We start from the raw sequence: 23798 nt of genomic DNA on the forward strand, positions 1-23798 counted from the left end.
AATTTCCCTATAGTAGGAGAAGTAGGGCAAGTAATCAGCAAAACTTTCTTGTTTATGTGCATGCCACTTGATGAATATGCAGATGAACCATATCATCATCTTGAATACCATGTGAAAATTGTTTATGACTCCTAGCTATCATCATCTATTTTATTTATGGCATAAAAACAAAGTTAAAAGCAATGAATGCCCTTATTATCTTAATAAAATATTTTAAATCACTGTGATGTAAAGATTATGATCGCTGTTAAGAGGATGGAAAATATTGACACTTTTCCAGGAGTTAAAGTGTATTCATTCATCTGTTAATGGATTGGTGGATGAAACAATAAATATTGATTTGTCTTGGGATATAGATGTGAGGTTTGGAGATTTAATGTGATGTTTCAGAACCAGGTATCACTGTCCATAATACGAGTTACACTTTTCTGTGTTTTCTTGCTACACATTTTTATATGTTCTCATTTTATTTTCAGCTGTCCAGATGCTTGTGCACCTCTTGTTCATGTCTCTTTTGCACATTTACCCCATTTTCCTTGCCATTTCACCATTCCAGTTCTATCACTCCATTTTTCTACACACCTTTTCTTTTCCTTCATCTACCTTAATGTCTTGTTTACTCTTTTCTATATAGTTTCTTACTTTTCTTGCCTCCTGCCAATCCTCTCTTCCTTATCCTTTTCTGTCATCCAGCTCTTCCAGTCTTCCATTTTAATATTTTCACCCTCTTTTGTTTACCTTCAGCATGTTTATTTTCAAACTGCCTGCAGATTTCTCCACAGTGCTTCAATTCTTTACTTTTGCCTGTCATGCTGTCTCCTGCATATTGCCAGCCAACCAGCTTTGCTTAGGGCAGTAGTTATTTGAGACAGAAAGCAGAAACCAGGTGACTAAGCCCTGAAGTGAAAAGCAATATGATACCCTTCTCTTTAGTTGTGTCTGTGCCCTGTGCTTACCATACCCCTCTAAATATCTCCTGTAGCAGGTCATTGCTGCCTGTGTGCCACTGGCCTGTGCTCGCCGGCTGCAGCGATGCTGAGGAGCTGTCCAAGGTAAGACTGGCAGTCCCATCTGTCCTGTCCTGTCCCACCTCATCCTGTCTTGTCCTTCTGTCTCTTTACTCTTCAGCATTTTAGCACTGAGCTTTTCAGGAAAGTGGCTGCAGATGTAGCCAGAAAGCCTCTCTTTGTCTCGTCCTGGTAACTCCACTGCTGTCTGTGGCGAGGCATCTGTTGACCGGTGACCAGTTAATAGAATTCAGGATAATAGTCTCAAGTTGCTGGAGTCAGTAGGATGTCACAGTGCAGGCAGCTCAAAGACCATTCCAGCTGAAGAAGATAAGGAGCTAAGTGGAAAGCAGTATCTTTTATTGCCAAGTTTGGCAGGAAGAACATGCATTTTCTACTCAGAGATGGAATTACAGACAGAACGCCAGTGCCCTGCTTTCTTAATCCCTTGCCTAGCCAGATTTCTCAGATATGCAGATATGTTGAGTCTTTTTTCTACATCCAATTCAAACAATTTGATTGTTTTCAAATGTTTGAGAAAATGCAGTCAAAATGTGCTTGTGTGCATTGCTATCAGTATTGTGAACTGACATGTAAGGACACTTTTCCAGTCTGTTGACCTAATCTTTCATTTAGGATATATGTAATGGATATCTGGTATACCAAAGATGATGTAAGACACATTGACAGGTACAAAGGATCAACCTTACCTCTCTTTGTTTCAAACAGTACTTTGTTTTCATGGCCATTCTCGACTAAGTAATTTTCTTTCTTGCCTGGAATATTTCCATCATCAGTCTGAAGAAGTAACATCTCTATACAGAGGATTAGAGAAAGTTTTTCTGTTTTTCAGTTTGTTTAATTTGTACATTTGAGAATTCTTTGTGTGTAATTAATTAGTTTCTCCGGTGGTTCAATTTCCCACTCATTTATGTGACTCTTTCCAAGAGTGATATTCCTGAAACCTATAAAATTAGGATCACCTTCTGAAAAGCAGAAGGCTGGCACTGGCACAGAGCATAAAAAATTTGTTGTTTCTCTCATTAACTTTTTTCCATCTTTCTTATTTTACACTTTTGTGACATGAAGACAACACCCTTTGCAGTCTGAGGAGATGGTATGAGCGTTATGTAAACAATTTAGATTCATTACCTTAAGATCATTAGAAGAAAGCCTATTGTTGTTACTGTAACTCTAAAGATACTCAGTTGGGTACAATTTCTAACAAGATGGATGGGAGTTAGAATTTTTCAGGAACTTCGAAAGGTGTTGGAGACCTACAACGAATACTTATGATCTTTGTCTCTCTATACATTTTGATTATGGACTGAGTCCTATTCCCAAAGGATCTATGGGAATCCTCTACTGTCCCTAGAAATTTTGGAGTCAGGTATGATTTACAAGAGGTTCATCCACTACTCCATCTAATCTCTTTCAGTCACACTGTCACTAAATGACAACATTGCAACAATTAACTACTTCTGTGTCTCCAAAAGAACTTACATATATCATATAAAGTTCCTCTAGGAGACAGTGAACCAGAGGTTGTTTCTTCCAATGGGTATTTTCCATAGGTATTATCCTTTTTAATACAATGACACATTTTTAATGATCAGTGGGATGATTTTCATGTGGAAATTTCACAAAACAAGAAATATGGGTTATTATTAATACTGTTTTTTTGAATTATAAGTCACAGATTTTCCCTTTAAATGTAACACATAAGATTATTATATCTATGTAATAACTTGCCATCTTTCAGTATATTTAAATTCCCAAGTATTTTTTTCCTCAATATTTTCTGAGTCTCCAAGGAGTCTTTTAAAATGTAAAATGGGAAAGACAAGAAATGAGAGTTGGGAAAACAGTGCTGAGATTTTTTTATATGCATTAGCTATTTTTCTGATTTGTTCCCATTATGAAAATAGGGCAAACCAGTAGTGTTAGCAGTGTAATGGTCAAATGTCTTGGATATCATTTCTGAGTAAGATCAGCTTCTGTATTCTGGAAAACCATTGAATATGGGAGAAATGGAAGCTGGTTCCTAAAAGGTCATATAAAAATCATAATCACTTGAGATTTATAAAAATTATGCCTAAAAACATACCTCTGGCATGTGCAGGAGGGCAAAAAAGGAGGACACGTATTTGAAGAGAAGTTTGCTGGGTTAAGTGTAATATTCCTCCGCGGTTTTCTACTTCAGGAGTTGTATGCGCTCTAGGGATAGGAGGGAGGACAGTCCCCATGTGGATCTGTAGATGCAACTTACATAGATTTAAGTGTCACCTCTGCTACCACAAGATCTATAGTGAATAGCTTACTTCGTGAAAAAAAGAAAAGGAAAAGAGAGAGCATTTTTCTGAGTTATTTGCTGCTACTTAATCTACCCCAAGAAAGAAGAATTGCATTAGGATACAGAGCAGAGAAGTACAGATTATACCTGATATAATAGGACATGCATTAATTTTTCATTAAATGTGAAAATTAAAAAGAAATATTCACATCTATTCCTCACCCCTGCCCTTTTCCACCTTCTCAACCTACTCAACTTCATGGGAGTAAAACACTAATTTAAGTACTGTTTTTATCTGGAATGGATTTTACAGTAACCAGTATAGCAGGGCAACATCATTTGCCTCAATAGTTTCCCTGTAAAAACCTGTTTTAAACCAGCAGCAGTCATTTGCCCTCCCTTCCAGTCTTGAGTGCTTAACCTTGGATGGGAGAATCGTGCTGAGTTCTTTTCCCCAATGAATACTCACCTGCAATTAAATTGCTGCTGATGGCATTGGTTACTCACTTATACCTGGTAACATCAATGTCTTCAAATGATATTGAACTTCCCCCTGTGCTGTGCTGTTTGCCTTTTGCTGGTTTGTGAGAGAGTTGGTGAGAATTGAGTCCAAACAACTTGTTCTGTAGAAGTGCCCCAGGATGTTTGTGGAAACATCGGTTATTGCTCAGCTGTGCCCTGTGTGAGTCTGGTTTGTCTTGGCTCCCAGCTGGTCCTGCTAAATGAGTTACAACTTTCATGGCTAAATGACTTTGGGAGGGCAAAAAATGAAGCTTATGTACCTGTGTGTTCTGGCCTTGCTCCCTTGACCAGTTGAATTAAGTTGCCTTCATTGAGATGGTAGAGATTTCACTGGGAAGAAACATTTGCACCTTCAGTCAGTGACTGCCCCCAACATTTTCAGGCAATTTTGCTCTATTTAGGGCCTGGAGACACCAATGCTATGTATTAAAACAGCCACAATCTCTTAAAAATGTGATGTTTAGTTAATGATCATGCTAATCAAGAACAAATAAAACTGAGTATTTGGTTCCATTGTGTTTTCTTAGGAGTTGAAAAGAAGTAAAGGAAATAGTTTTGTGACTATGGTCAGCAGAAGTAACTCACTATTTCAATATAGGTGATCCACCATGTAAACCCTGACTATTTTAGCATAATAACTTTCTAGGTTAGTATTGTATTACACTTAAGAAGGAAAAATCTGGTCCCAAATTAAGTTAGTGACTTCAGTCAAACTGTAATATAAAGTATTTCAAAAGGACTTGCACTCTCTATGAAAACAGGTTATTGAAATGGATCTTTGGTCCCTTTTTAAGGCTGAAAGGGTAAACATGGGAAAAGAAGTTAAATCACACCTCCGTAAAGCTCATGTTTATTTGTTTTACATACTGGGCAGCTTTGTCTAGAATTGTCTGAGATTTTTTTAAGATCTCTTTTATACATTCTTTCTGAAATTTGGATTCATCTTTCAAAGCAAACTTTGCTGTAATGACGTCCATATTTCCTGCCCCACTGATATGGCTTACATCATTTCAGTACCATATAATGTTGGATCATTACTATAAAACATATCCTTGTAAGCAAAAAGAGAATTAAAAACTCAAGAGAGGCACAGCCACAAGAAAATGGTTCTGTCTCTCTCTGTGAATGAAGGGAAATGTCATCATAGATCAGACATTATGCACTACGCATACATAATGTATATATTTTTTCCTCCCATTTTCTCTCAATCAAGTCTGATTATGAAGGAAAACTAAAAAAAAAATGGACAACTGGAAATTGCAAGAGTATGTTGGTTTAGAATGCTTTGGATATTATTAAATGAATTAGTTATGCCATCAGTGGGAGAACAGCTGCATTCTGAACCAGGAAATAGCCTGATTCTGCCTTCATTTTTATTTTAAGCCAGTGAAAATAGCATGTGACTGAAGTCAATGTATCTAATGAATCTTTCAAAATATCTTCCTGGTAGGAACTACTCAAAACATAACCACCTTGTGTGCAAAAACCACTGGAACCAAATATTGCTTCCTGGTGTTTCAGAGTAGCTTCTTTAATTTTCAGTAGGATTTGGGAACATAGTTCAGTGCTTTGTCTCTATGTCTCTTCAGCCTATATATTGCAGAAAGAAAAGGTTATCAATTCAGCAAATTTGTAGAGCTCCACTGACTGAAGGGGCTAACTTAGTAAAGTTGTAATGCAGAAGTCCATTTGGAACACTTGGAACACTTCGTGTTCCTACAAATACACTTTCCCTTACAATGTGTGTTTTAAACATTTATTTACTGTATATTTTAGGTTGTCTCATATTAATTTTAAAATTTTAAATAGGCCAAGAACCCTGTAAGGTCATATTTCTCTGAATGTCCTCTGTACTTGCCCCAAACATGAGATCATGGGAAAACCAGAACAGTTGGTCTGAAGATGCAGCATTAAGGAGAATATGTACTTTGAATTATACATGGTTGTCTTCATCTGTCAGGGTTTCCCCCCTCCTACTTGAAAATACAAGGCTTTATTGGCACCTACAATGCAAAGTTCTCAGGGATATGTGCTGTGATGAAAGTAATGAAGTGGCCTGGAGAGTATCTGCATTTTGTCATTTATATAAAGGCTATTAATGCTGAAAAGAATAACTGTCATTATAGAGTGTTTGATGGTCAATTGATATTTTTTTATGCTATCAGCCTAGCAGTAAAGTGATCTGTGTTTAATGTAAATAGCTGTGGCAGGAAAAAATAGGACTCATGGTAGAGCTTTATTAAACATCTTTCATAGAAGAAAAGAGGGGTAATTTTGCTACCTCCCCAATGACCTGGGTAACATATAAGCTGCATAGTTCTCAGACGCCTGCATGATATGGCACTGTGTGTTTTTAGCACCTCTCATCCTTAGTTCTAAAATAAACTTGAAAATGTTAATTTTCTACTTCAGATTGCTGGTAATGTAATTAAAATAGACATTTTTACTGAGTTTGCATACTCTTTCTTTTTACAGTGCTAAGATCCTTTCACATATGATAGTCTTAAGTCCTGAATGTACTCCCTAATGAAAAGCTCTTATGTCTATATTCACCCAAAGTCTCATTTTTGCATGTATCTGCATATATATATATATATATATATGTGTGTGTGTGTTTGTATGCATATATACTATTTTCATGGCCTGCTCCATATCTCTCTATTTTCTTAACAAAAAAACAATCAGAGAAGACCAGGGACACATGTTTTAAGAATTGTTGTTTCAAATCTTCCTGCTTTAATTTAAATAGATTTCTTGAAAAAATGTGGAATTTTCAGGGAAAGGACCGAAGAATCCCTGTTTATGCTAGGTTTGAAATATGCAAAAATTGTAACATTCCCTCAGCTTTACTTCTGCTCCAGTCCTGCATTTACCTGGTTCTGATCTTTCAAATTGATCAGGAAAATAAATACACAATTCTCTTCTATTTGTAGTCCAAAAGAGAAAGGATGATAAAAATGCCAGGCATTGCATGGATATGTTACATGGCTTGCTGTCATAGGGAAGCCTGCTCTTTCTAGCCTGTTCTGAATTGTTTGCCTGCAGTTACAGTTGTGACATCAGGGCATCTTCTATCTACAAGCCTGTGCTTCACAGCACCAACAGTACTCCACAACAGTGCTCTGTCATATTACAGGAGACACTAGGGCAATTCTCTTTCCCTTTAAATGTTTTACCTACTGAACAAATGACTTTGCCATATGTGTCATTGAATAACATGAGGAATAAAATCTCCTCATTTTGGACAACATCTCTGCCAGAGAAAACCTTCATCTCCATTGTACTAGTCATAAATTGAGAGTTTCTGAGTGTGATTTCAGCCTTACTGGAATTGATGTTGAGGGGTGAAGGACAGTTTTTTACAATAAATACTGAGGAACAAAAATATTATTAAGACTATAAGACATCCCATAAGAAAAATTCTCTGAATTTGGATAAAGTTGAAAATATTTTTTTTCAAGTGAACAGAGAAATTGCATAAAGATCTTAAAGAAAAACAAAAATAGCAATAACATTGCTGTTCTATAGTAATACTACAAGACAGTACAAAATGTGTTTGTATACATTAAATTCAATGGCCTTTCCTCATGGGGAATCAACACATCATCAGAGTCCTTGAAGTCTTCTCTAGGGTTACAGCAACAGACAGCTTTCAGTTCAGATAAAGTGATGACTGCATGTGTAACTGCTGTAACTCAGCTGTGCCTACTGTATGTGAAGGTTGCCCCCATATATGTGTATACTGCACAACCCTTTGTAGCTTTGCCCTGTTTCATGTGTATCAATCCATATTCATATTCATGCACTTGCAATTAGCCTGCTTGTTGGAGACCTGAGTAGAAAAATATTAGTGTATAAGGAGAAGTGAGGGAAAGGATGTAGATCATCCTTTACTGTACAATTAAGGCCCCAAAAATGATCAATGGATGTACCACTAACTGAATAAATATATAGTACTAAGCACAAAGAAACCTTGCTTTTTTAACATTTAATGCTGTAATAAAAAAGAAGTAATAATTGTTTGTATTACCCTATAGACAACATATATTGCAAAGCACTATATAAGGGTGGGGTATAGTCTGAATATGCTTGTTTAGAGGGTTTAATTTAGAATAGAGCTGATCTACTTGCAGTGGTACACTTCAGGAGCAGCTGTACTGCAGTGAAGGCAGTAATCTCAGCACAGACTCAAAATCAGGCCAGTCAGATTGCTTCTGTATTTCATGGTAGGCTCGATTAAGTAGCTGTTTGAAATGTTTTTGTGGTGGTGTTATCAACATCCAGAAAGGTAGTACTGCTTTTCTCTAAGGCTCAGTTTTGTCTGCATTTGGCTCCTTCATTGTGTTTCTATAGCCTAGAAAGCACTCAGTAAAGAGAAGATGGAAGCAGAGACTGACATCCAGGCATGTTTTCAAGAGCATCTTTAATAAGAGAGAGGACAAGTATGTCACTCTGTTCACTCAAGCAGAAGTAGTTATGGTATGTCACTAATGCAGAGTGCATGGGCTCATGAACCCAAGCATGCTTCCTGCTCTGCTGCCTGCTTTTTTCAGTGTGGTGGATGTTGCATAGAAACGGAAAGGACATAAGGCATTGTATTTCAGTTTCTGCAGCTCCTCAGTGCAGGAACACCATAGGTTACTTTTTTTTCCTGCTAGGAGTAACAGTGATCTCCATACAATGGTATGAACAGAAGGCATGAAGCTTATTAATTCTTTCAAGTCAACAAATTATCTTAACCTGGATTTCCATGCTCTCTGTGACTGAATAAAGCATTGATCTCCCCGGGGTGATGGGCTGCCTGCAGCCCTGCTGGGCAGGGATGGCCCGGCTTGGTCCTTTCAGCCTCTGCTCCTTTCCTCTTTGTTTCTTTTCATGGTGAAAGAATATGCCATCAGTATTTTTATCCAGCTTCTCCTCTGCTGCTCTAGGGGATCCCCGTGCAGTGCGAGCAGGCAGGAAGAAGTGGGGATTGAGCAGGTCTGCAGTTTGGGCACTGCAGGAGGGCGAGGAATGGCGACCCCGATGGGGCGGCTCCAAAGTGCAATGGGCGCAACTGGGGCTCTGGGGGACGAGCATGGGCGGTGGTGGCAGCAGTTGGGCCACTACAAGAGCGACACCAAGGGCCACATCCACTTCCAGCCCTGGAGTCTGGACAGTCAAACAGGAATTCTGCTATGGGAGATAGAAATCTGTCGTCTTTTGAGCATAATTGATTTATAGAGATCAGTCGGCAGTGATTTGCATTGCTCCTTCCTTAGCTATGTCAGTCACGTGTGCATAATCTTGTTTTAGCTGGCACCGGCAATTCCTGTTGGGATTTTCCACTGCATCAACAGAGTGCATTCAGAAATGGCTATACATCCAACTTGCTCAGTCAAAAAACCCCCATACATTTGAACCTTTTTTCTATTTTCTCAGTGAGTCCATGTAATGTAGAAGCAATCACATGCTACTATAGCTTTTCATGTTTATCCTGCTATTCCTCTTACTCCTGTGTGCAGACAGACAGCCACGGAGAGCAGCCTCTCACTGTGCCCCAAGCCTCTCTGCAGGCAAACACATACTGCCCATTGCCCTGGCTGTCCCCAGCCCAGCACTGTGCCGTGCCCTGCCTCTTCCTTTCACTGCCTTTAAAAATATTTTGGCACTATATTTTTCTTCACTAGAAGTATTTGATTTAATTAAAAGCATGTAAGGTAGTTTGTTTATATAAATGCCTAATGCATATGGAAACTTCCTAAAGATGCCTGTTACTTTGTACCTGGTTCTGTTAATGTTGATTTAACAGGCATAATGAGTAACTGATGTTGCTAAGAAGGATGGTAACACTTTAATATTTTTAATTACCTAAAATTATCTATCCTCTGGAAGAAATGAACCAGAGACTGAAATATGCAGGGAAATATTTTTTAATGCATTGGGGAATTGATTATAAGAACTCACGTAGATGAAATGCTGATGAGTGTTTAGGAAGACTAATTATAGTTAAAGATTGCTTTGCTGAGCATAGGTTGATATGCAACCTTGCTGTATCTTCAGAAATCTTTAGAGTGTAGAACTCAAACCAGACTTTACCTTTTTTGAAATCTGGTACATGTGCATTTATGTAGTTTACAAAATGCTTTTTGAATGCAGTGAGTGAAGGATTGGTATGTAAATAAGGAGCCAAAGCATCATACAGCTGTAGCAAAACTGGATACAACTTCCCTGGAAAAATGGAGTCTGATTTCTAGGGGCATTCAACTAACAGGAAGAATCTGCACAGCTTGCAGAATGCAAACTGTAATGTTTTTGCTGTAGTCTTTTGCATAATTGATTTATAGAAATCAATCAGCAGTGATTTGCATTGCTCCTTACTTATGCCCTTTCAAGGGCTTAGTGAGTGGCGAATAAAGTGTACTGGAAGGCAATATTTGGGATTAACGAACTCCTGCCTAACATAGTCACTGACTCCAAGCTAGACACCCAGAATGGGACCTAATAAGATAAAGACAAAGAACTTAAACTGCTTCCTGAAATACTTTTTCCTAACTAAAATAACAGTCAATAAAATGACCAAAAATAGGCCAGATGAACATAGTCCTCTGGTCAGGATAGCGAACAATTATTTTCATATAGTGAGTTGAACATCCAAACAGATCTGCCATTTCCATAGTCCTAGATTGAAGAGAATCTAATGCTTCCCAGATTATCACAGCAGGTAAAGTGAGGGCTTCTTTTGTGTCTCAGGTGAATGTTAAAACAACTACTTTCCCAATTATTAAAAATCTTATTAGAAACCAGACTAAGAAGTCTTATGAGTGACTTCCACTAAATAGAGGTATTGCATATGAAATTTTTCTCCCAGTTGCATAGGCACACAGTACCATACCTGTCACAGAGAATAGTTGTCTGCCCACTGTTTACCCATCTTCCTGCCCTACTCAAACAATCTGTATTGATTTTATACCAGATTCATCCACCATAATCATGGTCATTCTTCCTATGGGATGGGACCAAACTGGGAAAAGGCATGCATCTTGGTTTTAAGATGGGTCTCTGGGCAGCCTAAAGGTTGCTGCACATCATCACAATGATGGCTGAGTTCTTGGTGGAAAATAAGCACGTGCCTTTTTTCCTGTATGGTGGAAGAACACAGCAGTTTGTATGCCCACAGCTGAGACCTCTGAGAAACAGAGGTACCTTTGTCATGGTCTAAATAGAGAAGGATATAAAAGATACTGGAAACACTAAGAGATGCAGGTATAGATGACAGCAATGGGTGGAAGGACGAAGGTAGTATCTTCAATTTCAAATTTATGGCTATGTAACTATAGCTAAAAGCTCTTGATTCTTTGCATGAAGTCTTTCTTGAGTGCATCCCCTAGCCTTAGTTTTCTGGAAAAAGACTTTCAATAATGAAGCTGAGAGCCTCTAAATATGTGTGAAATACAGGCACATAGGGTTCTAAAACAAGTGCTGTTCCTTGTAGTAATGCCTACTTGGAAAGTATGGCTGTAAAATTTTACAGGATTTATTTTCAACTTCCTCCTGCCCAGCCTCACCCCCAAGATACTTCTACAGTCTCCTGATCTAACATGTGGGGAAGGAAACAACCTTGACCACATGTTTTATTTTCTGGTAGTGACAATGCAATCTTTTATCCTGGTAGAGGTATTTCCTAATATGTGTCACTGGTGGTGTACCATTCATAAAACTCAAGCACAAACAGGTCTTCTTATAGGAATTATAACCTTCAGCTTCCTAGTAGCTTTCTGCTATCTATCTACTCTGAGGTTTCTTTTGTGTAAATTAGAAATAATTAGAAAAACTTACTATTATTGGAAATCATCAAGCCCATATTCGTGTATCTTTGGATAATTTGAAGACATGAGACATCTCGGTAGAAGACAGGTGAGGAAGTAATGAGAGACCAGCTCATATATGATCACCCAGAGACATATTCAACCTGGTGAACCAGCAGTACTTACTCCCTGTCTTTTTTAATCCATTATGCTTATTCCTTTCTACCTGTGGCATACTCTGCAAAATTTTTCTGATGTACATATTTGAAGTGCTAGGAGATCAATTGCCACTTAACATTTAATTTTGCACAACTGTATCTTGGAAACACATTTTAAAATTATCTATCTGTCTGTCTGTCTGTCTGTCTATCTATCTATCTATCTATCTATCTATCTATCTATCTATCTAATCGAAGTAACAAGCAGTTTTTCAGAACACCTGAAGCTAGCACTTGACTAACTAGTAAGTCTGGATGGACACCAGTGTTAACAGTTCCAAGGACTTTTTTAAAAGGTACAAAATTTTTTAAAATAAATTGTTGTCAAGTATTTGAAATTATGCTCAAAAGTGTCCAAAGTGATATCCCCAAACCTGTTCAGAAAAAAGGAGGATCTTTAAATCTGTCTTTCTGCACATTAAGGCCAAAAGTCCAATTAATTTCAACAGAAAAAGGAAGAATCATTAGTCTTTCCTTTCTGAGAAAAGCAAAAAACCACCAAATCTTATCAAGAACCATTATGTTCCAGAGTCTTTCACATATAACAATTAAAATCATCCTTCAAATGTCAGCGTCAGATTTCAGTGTCAGGTAGTCACCGCCTGTTCTATTATTACTGTTGCTGCTTACTTTGAAAAAAGTCTATTCATCATACATTCTTTGTAAAGATATCCAGTAAGATGTTAATCTGTCTTTCCATCTATCTCTTGTACTGTTTTTATTGCAATTGCATCAGGATCTCAGGACCATACACTGTATTAATATTAGTTAAAAAAAAATAGAAAAAATTGGTGACTGTCTGAGACAGTGGAATGAATTTGTACCCTTTTTTACTGTGTGGTGTTTAGCATTTATGCATTTTGTTCAAGGGAGTTAGCCAGAAGCCTAGTAGAAATATAAATCATAGCTGTAGCTAAACTGAAGGTGGATCATGTCTACATCCATAGTCAAAAACTTTTTAAAAGACCAGTTTTCAATACAGGGTGTGCTAAATTATGAACTGGATGTTTAATTGCATGAAAGTCATTTTAGGTTGAATCCCTCTTTGCCCACACAGGAGTTCTTGCAGAATATGCTACAGCTTTCAGTGGTTCATTTAGATGAATGTAGGTAATTTCACATTTTCAAGTGATGCCATTGTTCCAGTAGTCTTTGTTAGAGACTTAGATACTTTAAAAATAATTCGACTAAATATTTTTCCTTGTAAGCATGGACAATATGACAGTCTGATCTTAAACCTTTTTTTTCCTTATTCTTTGTTACTGATTTTAAATTACAAGCCACTTACAGCAGTGACCATCTTTCCCTTGGCAGCAGTTAGTACTTTTGGAGTGTGTTTGAAACTTTAATGAATAGTACTAATTACACAATTCTTTACAGACTTCAACAGAGTCACAAGGCACTGCAACATTCATTATCACAAAGAAACTCACACAGTGCGTAGAACATTTGCAAGATGCTTTCCAGCAGATCTCAACCAGTTGAAACATGTTTGACCCAAATGCCTGAAAGTCTATTGACTGTGAAGGACACCCACAAATTTTCAAAAAGAAGAAGAAAGATGTCTTAATACCATTAAAATATCATAGTAAGATAGCTTTCTTTTGATCTGTCTTTGATTATTTCAGAATAGTGGTAGACAAAAAAAATCTATTTTTGAGAGCAAGAGACCCTTACTGTTCTCAGGCTCAATGCACAGGCATGCTAAGTTATAACAGAGGGCCATGTAGCCTGTCCCCTGTTTCTGACTAGGACCATGAAATTAAAAAGTAGAAGAAATAGAGAGTATGTCCTAATGTTCCTTCATCTGAATTTAGTGATTTATAGTCTGAAAGTTTTTCAGGATAATCACGTTTAAAAATTGATCTCAGGGAGTGCATCTAAATCCTTTCACAGGTTTAGCCTCCACAAGAATATAAAAATTAAAAAAACTTTCTGAAACAATACATTTGTTTTATTAGTGATATATTTCTTAATACTGTAATAGCAAAGCAAAGAAAGGCCAGACTGTGCTTCTCAAACTGAAAGCTAAGCTAAGCTTTCATTGAAGAGCTGGTATCCCCATCACAACTTGGATTTCAACATGTTTTCTCTCTAGAGGTTCTTTTCCTCTATGGCATGTACATTTCAGCTGTTGTTTACTGTTGGGTTTTTTTAAACTACTTTATTTTAAAAGCCAGATGTCTTCAGCTATGTCACTAACGCACCTGATGGTACTATTTAGTATTATCTTTCGTGTCTACTTACAGTCTCTCTTTGGAAAGAAGTCCTCCATTGAGTAGCCAAACAACCAAAAGCCTTCCTTCTAAGATTGGTCATTGAGTCATCTTGCTGCTTATTTAATCCTATATTTCATACCTATTCTTAGGGCTGGAAGAATTCCATTAAAAACCAGGGAAGGCAGTCTTTCACAATTGAACATTTATCAGCATGAAGTACAATTAGTGAACACTCCTGTTCTTGCATGGTAACTTTTTGTAGCTCAGGACAAGTATTCTTGCTCCTGCCATACCACCTTTGCTTACCTCCAGATCAGGTCTGATGACTTGCTCATAGACTCTAATGAAAATCTTCAATCATTCATACATACCTCTTTTGCATGTTGTAAATGTGCTTCTGATCTTATCCTCCATCTGCTATTTCTTTATCCATTATTTTGGTCCTTTTCTCATCTTTGTCATTATCTTCTGTATAGTGCAAGTCATGATCCTACTTATTTTCGTTGCCTCTTACTTTTCTTATGGTGCTAGCTGCTCTTTTTTCCCCCTTGGTGTGTCTGCCTGTTTCTGTTCTGTATTTCTCCACCTTGATGTTTCAGTTAGCTGTCTTTTCTCTTACCTTGTCTTCATTGTATGAGTGGCTACTTTTCCATGTGTATGTTTTAGATCATCATTTTCTTCAGGCATCTACAGTTCTTGAATCTTCCATGATGTGTTGTCGTTTCTTCTCCTTCACATCCTTAAATCCCCTTGAAAACTTGATTCTATGTACCCATAGCAACAGCCGCTTCAGATGCTGGGACCAAAGCAAGCACTGAATTACTTCTGCAGTGCTTTTCTTGTTTACCATATCACTTATAAATGGGAGAGCTGAATTTTCTTATCTGATGACTCATAACTCTCCACTAGAACTGATGTCTGAGCCCTTTTCCTTAGAGCTTAGTGAACAACTCCTAAGGAACAACTAAGTTAGTGAAAGTAACCTTTTTGATTTTTTTCCAGTTATCGTAAAACAGAATCTGTTGGATTTTTACAAAGAGTAAATACTGAATGGTTGTTTAGAGTGTGATGAGCCTTGGAATATTCTCCCACAAACCTTTAAAGAATAAAAGTCAGCAATGGGCACCACATATCTGGTATGGTAAGGGCGGAAATAGGATAGACCAACTTTGTTAGCAGCCATCTGTCACTCCCACAGACATTGCCTCTTGTGCATGAGTGATTGAAAACATGTGAAACAATGCACTGGGTTCAGTCTGAGGGGATGGCTGTGCAAACCCTTGGCAAATACTGCTAGAAAGCTGCAAACACCCCTCAGTCAATAATGACAGCTACTGATAAGCTCATCACAAAATATCAAATGATACATAGCACCAACTAGAATGTTAAGGAAACCACACAGGTGTTATATATGTAACATGCATATGATCAATTAAGAAATTAGGAGTGAAATGCAGAAGTGGCTATGATACGTAGAAAGGTGCTTAATTAAGCAGGAATGTAGGTGTATACAGGGTTCATTGAACTTGTGAGATGAGATTCTGGTGTGGTTTCTTATGTTAATAATACTAGAAAGAAGCTGCTTATCTGATTATACAGATTGTGGAGAGAACTAGTTCTTTTAGCAGAAGACTGTCCTACAAATAAGATGCATCTTGACCATCTGTTGCCAGATGGAAGTGTTCTACTTCTGAATCACTGGCTGCAATGACATATTTAGACAATGAATCTTTCATGGATAGATCCAAAGCACAAATACATGCTGAGGTTATATTTTGTGTTTCCTTGGCATTGTTATAGTATGGCTATTTACTGCGATGAACGTACTGTTGTTTAGTAGATAGCGAATCTAGCAGTTTGCACCCACTCTTTGTGAGACACCCCAACTGCCTGAATAAGAAGTACATAATTTATCACTAAAAAATGCAAATACAGCATAGAGGTCCTACTTCTCTTTTCTCTTGAAATGTGTAAGATGATTTGAGGAGTCTGAACAATTCAGCCTATGTACTTTGATACCCATTGCAGGCAGTATTTTGGTATTCAGTCAGGCCCAGAACACAGCTTATCAACTCACATACCTTCACTTATGGGTTTGTACTGAAATTTCCCTTGTGAAAAAAAAATAATTCTTTCTTTTTTTCTTTTCTTTTTTTTTTTTAAGATATTTACTGTGATTTTTTTTAAGTTTACATATTAAGAAGAAAAAATTTACTTAAGCTAACTGGGAACTTTACAACTGTGCAGAAAATTTTTAAGTCACTGCTGTTCTAATGAAGTATAAAGATGATTATCATGCCTAAGTTCTTTGAAGTTTAATTGTGGCATTTTACACATATTATTATGTCCAAATTAGATCTTATGGAGAAGCTGAGAACTGTCAGTGACTTTTATTTCAGGAGAAATAATGCTGGGTTTTAGTCTTACATGAGCTAAGTTTATTTGGCCTGAAGGAAATAGAACAAATAAGTGAAAGCTGAAGAAATAGCATGTAGAGATATATACATGCCAGCCTCCATCAAATTTTTCAAAATAAGAAATAATTGATAAGTTATTGTGCTGCAATGTCATAGAGACTCTCATACCAAGGACATTGTGCACCATGTTGATTTTGGAAAAGAAGAATCATACCTGCTCCCATCTATAGTTGCATCACATTTCTTTGGCCGTGCAGAATTTGCTTAGATAGTCACATGAGGAAAGTGCTTAATATATTTTAAGATACAGTTGAAAGAAAAGCTGTAGCTCAAGGCAGGGAAGAAAACCATTACTGTGAATTGAGCCCAGATTCCCAAAAATCACCATCAGGAATTCTGCAGATCAGCAGTTCAAAACAACTTGAGATACAGCTATTTTTAAATACAAATTAGTTTTGATATACATATGATTGTAGTGACTTATGCTTCTTTTGTATGCTTTTGGAGAAGACTAGTGCAATTGATTTTTTCTGGAAAAATATTTAGAAATAGTAAACTTTATAGGCTGGCGTGTCAACTAACTTTTAATTTTAATTAATACAAGATCCTTGTAACAGAAACAATAATGTGTGACATTTATATCTTCCCAAAAGTAATCAGCATTACTCAAAATCTGAATATTTGGCGATTAAAAGAATTTAAAAAATCAGAACATAAATGTCAATACTGAATAAATCTGAAGAAACCACAGTATGACCTCACTTACTCTGCCATAATTTTGTTCTAATAATACTGTTAATGAGACATAGAGCAAGAACATTAATCAGCTCGATAAGACACATCAGCAGCTGTCTTACAGCTGATTCCACATGAGGCTACATGACAGAGAGGGCAAAGTCCATCACTCATGGTGGGCCAACTCTGTATCCACTGTTGGACAGTGACTGTGTCTGCTCAGTCCGAGACTTCAGATAAGGAATGCACAAACTAGAAAGAGTTCAGAAAGTGTAGTTTGGCCAGAAAGTACTTCAGTGACTCTAAATACTCAATTGAGCATTGAGTGAGGCAATGAATTGTGAGAGAAAAGATGCTTATCATATGTAGGTACAATCATGCATACACCAATCAAGTCTGACTCACTCACCGCCTCCACAGCACATCCAGCCATGACTGCAAGGGACTCTCAGCAGCAGCAATTCTAGTGTCACTGGTGTGGAATTAAAACACATCCCTTTAAATTTGCATGTTTTATTTGTGAATTATTTGCTCAGAACTTCTAGGATTCAAGACTTGGCCTCCATTTGGTTTAGAACAAGCACAATGTTGCTACCCCATGGCTTGGCCCGTGTCATTTGTACCTCACTGGCCATTGATAATACATAGAGAGCTGCAGCTGCCTTTGCCTTCTGTGGTAAATCCATTCCTGACTGGAGAACAGGCTGTAGACTAAGGCTAGCTTTTTAAAATATTACATATATTTAAATATTTTGATTATAAAACAGAGACCAAAATGAAGACAATAAGCCATTCTAAGATCTATATTATTGCAGATACTATGCTGACTATTCTGATGAATCTCTGCAGAGATTGCCACAGTCAGCTGCCTCGCTGTGGGAAGGTGTCTGTGTAGATGCCTTCTGAGTGGCAAGGGCTTCCTGTTATTATGGTAGAGGGTTGTTGTCACATCCATGGTGGATGGTATTTCCTGTCAGCACTAGATTTTGCTCTTTCACTCCAGTGGGGGTCTCTTTTTTTTAAGTACAAAACTATAGGACTAAGGTTTGCCTTGATTTACAGGTGGTGTAATTTTATGGAATTCTTTTATTGGTTAATCCCATATTAATCTGCCTGCTTGCCAAACAAGTGCATTCTTCCCTCATCTTCTTAACAGAAAAATGACCTTGTTTTTCCTGATACTGCAGCTTGTTGGGCAAAACTTAATCCTGTCGCTACAAACATAATCCCATGAATCCTCTTCTTGCTGATAACACTTTTTACTATCTGAACTCCTGTGGGAGCTTTTGATTTGGTGTTTGACAGGCTTCCAGGTCCTCCTAATGTTAATCTTCAGATAATGAGTAATTTTAAAAAGAGAGGGATATAATTTGTCTGGTTTATAGCTTTCATTTTTCATGGTAATAAGATTGTCACTCAATTCTCTTACAACTGTTTTATCGCTTTTTAGGAACTCGTTTTATCTAATTTCAAAACATGAGAGCACAATTCAGCTCCTAGTACCACCACAAATGACACACCCATCAGAAGGTCAGCAAAGAATGAAGAAACAAGATATTTGTGCAACATAAGGGGAAATCACTAGGGAAAATACTGTGCTGGTATCTATTTCATTGCCTCCAATCTTCTGGTAACATTCTCCCCCATGTTTCCTTTACTCTTGACATAGATGTTGCTGTCCATTGGCAATCACTGACAGCCTGGCAGGTGTTAAGGGACCTTGTTGACTATGGATTAATATGTTTGTGAGGTGCAAGGTTATGTGGGAAGAAGTGGCAAAGCAAGTAACTCCCCTGGGCTTCAGAGGGAAAGAGCATCTGAGTTCATTACTAAGCTTCACCAGTTAGTGGCACTCACGAGTTTTCAGGTAGCAGAAGCAGCCAAGTCACCCAATTCCTGCTCTCATCAGGGTGATTCACAACTGGTTTTGCATGTGTCTCTCAGCTGATAGCAACCTATTATATTTCTTTCTCTTCATTAAAATGTCATGGTCTTCTCTATTCTCCATTACCACTATGAAGACTATATAGATTTCACACATAAAAATGGTTTCCTATAATGAAGATTTTCTTCATAGCACAGTGACCTTATTTTCCTGTTTTCTTGACCAATTCAATGTTCCCCAGACACATTCTCTGTTTACTGAAGAGTAAAAGGGCTACTGATGGTTCTAGTGAGCTCTATTTGCTTTTTAGTAAATTCTTTCTTTTTTTAGTTCAAAGTGCATCTTGCATCTCCTAGTTTATTAGTAAGTATATTTTCATTAGTATAGTTGAACTTTACCTATAAATGGAAAGAGACAAATGAAATAGATGATGCCGTGATGCCATTTGTGTTTCTAGATAACCCCCAAGTTACAGGGAAACCTCATGAGTGATGGAACAGACATCCTGTAGTGATACAGTATAGTGTCTTGGATCTGCTTGGCATGTATAACACACTGGCTTTCACAAATATTGCTGAAGACAGACATATGAATGGCAACTCTAGATAATGGATGTAGCAAAATAGTGAGATTAGGGGACTCCATTTCAGAACTCAGGATATTTGAGTTCATTTTTCTGGCTGTGGCAGAAATGCAGTATTAAATAAATCTCTTGAAGTCATGGTCAAGCTATGAGCCTGAGTACTTCCTCTTCTGTTTCTGAGTAATATGGGAAGTGATTAAATTCTAGGCAACTTACTTTTTTAGGCTAAAAGTTTTTTAGAGTTTCCCAGAGCTCCTTGTTGATGTCACATCCTAAGAACCTGAAGTACCTGAGTCAGCAGACATGCTAGAAATTGCCTATAAAATTGATTTTTAGACAATATGCAGAGCAGTGACTGCTTTTTCTGTAAAAACATTCTGCTGTTTTGGCCATGGTCTTGCTGTCAAATTCCTACACACCCCCCCCTCCCCCCCCCGCCTTTAAACAGCAGCTAAGAGTTAGTGGTTTAGGGATTACAGAGATGGTGCTGTGATGACAGTTGGACTAGATGATCTTAAAGGTCTCTTTCAACCTTAATGATTCTATGAAAAACCCACGCTAGAAACATGAATGCAATTGTCTCACATTGAGGAGAGGTGTAAATTGAAAGGATTTTGATCCAAATGGTATCAGAAACACTGAGAGCAGGTTTGCAACAAGTGTATAACGTGTGGATGTTCAGCCTACAGTGCCAAGTGTGAAATTCACCTGAGGCTCCTGACGTGCTGTCGTTCAGAGCTGCAGGAGGTGCTGCCGCTCAGACAAATGCTCTTTCCAGAGCTCCTCCTGGAGGTGTGTGCTTGCCATCTTTCTTCCCAAAACAGCACAGATGTGAATATGACGCCCCAGTCCAGCAGTGAGGGAGATGGGTGGTGACATGCGGCAGGAGTAGGTTGTCTAGAGCGTTGTCCTGGAGGTTGTTGGTAGTCATACCCCCAGAACAGCAGCTGGAGGGAGGCAGAGTGCCTAATGCATACAGATCGCTGCAGCCAGAGAAACTGTTTCATAGGCTGCCTAGTAACTAGTTACATAAAAAATTCATATCACTAAAACAGAACTAGTCCTTCAAGAAGATAAATTTATAGGGATGCTTGTAGCATTTCAGCCATTCTCTTACAGATGGCTTCTTGATGCCTCATTCAGGCTCACTCATCTTCCTCCAAACTCATAATAGCAACCTCTGGAAAGGCATTTTCACATATCCACTGTGTTTATCCTGTGTAAAGAGTGTTCCAGGATCCAACCAGTGTCCATCTCCATGCTATGGAAAGAAAAATTCTGGATCACATCTCAGGCTTTAGAGTACATCCCCATTTCAGTGCACTGAAAGCTTTGGAAATTGGCAGACAGACATCTGCAGTACTTTCACAACATTAACAAAAAACATGTCACTCCTTTCATGCCATGTTGGAGACAACAAATCTTAAGTCCTTTTTTGTTCTTGAGGTAATAGCTGAACAGGAGGCACATATTCGTCCTTAATGCTCAGAGCTTGTTCCCTTTTCTTCAATGTATTGTTAGCACTTAATAAATAATAAATAACTGCTATGTTGGTGTCTCCTTAATGAACTGAGCCTATGGTCCCACTGTGCAGTAGTTGTGCATGCACAGTTCCATATGCATTATGAATGGCTATATTATGTAACTGCATAATGCAGTGTCAAGGAGCTTCTGGGACTCTTGCCTGAGTGAGGATTTGAATAGAATATGAACAGCAGCGTTTGGCCCTGGGTGCATACAAGTAAATTGATCAACAGTAGAGCACCACTCTTTATTTGCCTGATAATGAAGTTCAGCCTCTAACAATCTGAGAGAGGTTTTGAGAACATATGTCATACTTGCTTGCTTATGGAGCACTTTTTTGTTCATTGTTTTGGATAAACACAAGCAATGCAGATAACTGCTGCTGTGTTTTATAGCACCAAAGACTGGGCTAAAAATGCCCAGAGTGACAGGGTCACAGCTAAAAATCCCTCAGCTCCCAGGGAGACCCCAGCTGGTGTATGCGTAAGACTCATAGAACTGAGCAAGAGCTCTGCCTCCACACTGCTACTGACTCACTCTTCAGGAGAGGGAGGCGCAGTGTCAGGCTCCCCCAGCCACCCTCACGAGGGGAGCAGAGCATCAGAGATGCTCAGTGCATTGCTGGCAGCCAGGCTGCAAACATGAAGCAGAGCTTGTTTTTGTGATATTGCTTGGAAACCTCTGCTTTCTCTTTCTCATCTGGGCACATGCATAGGCAGGGCATGGGAGGGAGAAAGAGAAGAGTCAGCTGCAGCTTAGTAAAACATCAGAGGAAGAAAGGGAATCAAAGCTGAATTTGGGAGGCCATGGAAGAGAGAGAGAGGAGATGCAAGGTGCTGAAAGATGTGCTACATGCAAGAAACAGAATGAAAGTGGAGTATACAAAAACGATAAAGAGAAACTGGAGGGAGAACACAGAGAGAGAACATAAAAAATGAGTGTATGGTGAGACATAAATGGAGAACAGTGAGGAGAACAGCTGAGAAAAACCAGAAGACAGCTAATGGACTATTTCAGTATCTTTTAGGAAAAGCCTAGAGGGAAGCTTCTACAAGTAGAGTTTTGAAAAATTAAGTAATCAGAGAAATAGCGGTTGTTGCTTTTGTGGGGTGTTTTTAAGGAAGAAGAGAGTAATCTAGAGGGACCACACAGAATTTAGAAGTTTTCTAATTCTTGAGGATTCTAGCTTCTCTAGAGATTTTAGTCAAATTACTATATCAGTCATGGGCTGATTCGTAGTATCATTACCTCCACAGTACTTTGTTTTCTGCTCTACTTTTCCTATGACAGAGATTAGTAGGGCAGTTTTTTCTTTCAGGAAGTTATTGCTTTTTTGTTTGTTTGTTTGTTTTATTTTTAACAACAGATCTTAATTTTCTTGCAAGGGATTAGGAAAGGGTTTTTGTAGCTGCAGTGTTTAAAATAAATATGCTGTGGCTCCATCAAAACCAAAGATTTATTGTAGTGAAACTGCAAGACACAACTTCACAGCTTGGTACTCATGCTTCTGTAGAAGCCTGGTAGATTAATATTTAAGTTTTGAAAATTTTTAAGCCTTCAACTAATGCCTCTTCAGCAAAGTCCTCTAGTATAAACTTTAAGAACATGTAAAGTTTCTTTGAAGTCAACAGAATTAGAAAAGCTCTGCAGAGAAGAGATAGAGGATTTGTTTTGTTGAATATGCAGGGATATAATTAGTATAATTTTAAATAAAAATCTTTTTATAGATACTGTTATTTGGAAGAAAAATTAATCGATTTAACAAAAAAGTAAAATCTCAATTAACTTGAAGCTTTTTCATACTGGAATGAGGGATTACACATAAACAGTCCTTTTCTCTGTTGTAATGCTTGCCATTCCTTATTTTTGTATAAGCCTCTGTTTTAAGCAGGTCTTTCCTAGTTTGGTGTGGGCACATTATTAAAAACAAGGCTAGCTTCTTATAGATGGACACAATATACTTTGTTTCCTTCACAGGTGAACATGATTTCAAACAGCAGGCCTCAGTCTCAGAGAAACCACATGATGTTGCCATGCTCCCTATTAGTTGAGGTAAGCAAGTACTGTAGATGCATTGCCAACTTCTTGAGTGTATTTTCAAAGAAAATGCTCTCAGCAGCTATAATCATGTTTATGTTTATCTCAACTTGGGTTGTTCTCTGCTAGCTGGCAATCACAGCAGCTGTTAATAAAATTCCTATCCTTATACTGTACTTTCTTTCTGCAATTCTTTCATGAAAGAAATGGAGTCTGTATGCCTTCAATTTCATTTTAAGTGATGGTGAGGCTATGAAGTGCCAGAATCCAGGGGAGTACCTGTGAGCCGGACCCATATAGATATTGGCAACAATATTCCGTAAGTCTAGAATTCTTTTCATTCTTAAACCACCTTACATTTGAGAGTAAGTTTCATTATTTTAATTACGAAGTTAAGGAGTAGTGGAACTGCATGTCAAGGTTTTGCTCAAGGTTGTTCAGTCTGTTAGCAACATTTTGGAATAATGCATATTGTGTAACTTAAGCACCATCTAAACCATTCTTTTATTTTTGGCACGTCTTACTGAGGCACTATAAACAATTGATTTTCCTTGCTCTGATGTTTGTAGAT

General features: G+C 37.9%; 1 protein-coding gene across 1 annotated transcript in view; it reads left to right on the forward strand.

Moving 5' to 3' along the window:
* PLPPR5 (phospholipid phosphatase related 5) overlaps window positions 1-23798 on the forward strand; it is a 91118-nt gene that overhangs the window by 8628 nt on the left and 58692 nt on the right. The window contains exons 3-4 of the mRNA XM_071565149.1: window positions 983-1052; window positions 23168-23242. Coding sequence (XP_071421250.1) covers window positions 983-1052; window positions 23168-23242 — 145 coding nt within the window. The remainder of the gene's footprint in view (window positions 1-982; window positions 1053-23167; window positions 23243-23798) is intronic.

Source organism: Pithys albifrons, chromosome 10, assembly GCF_047495875.1.
Source record: "Pithys albifrons albifrons isolate INPA30051 chromosome 10, PitAlb_v1, whole genome shotgun sequence".
NCBI lineage: Eukaryota > Metazoa > Chordata > Aves > Passeriformes > Thamnophilidae > Pithys > Pithys albifrons.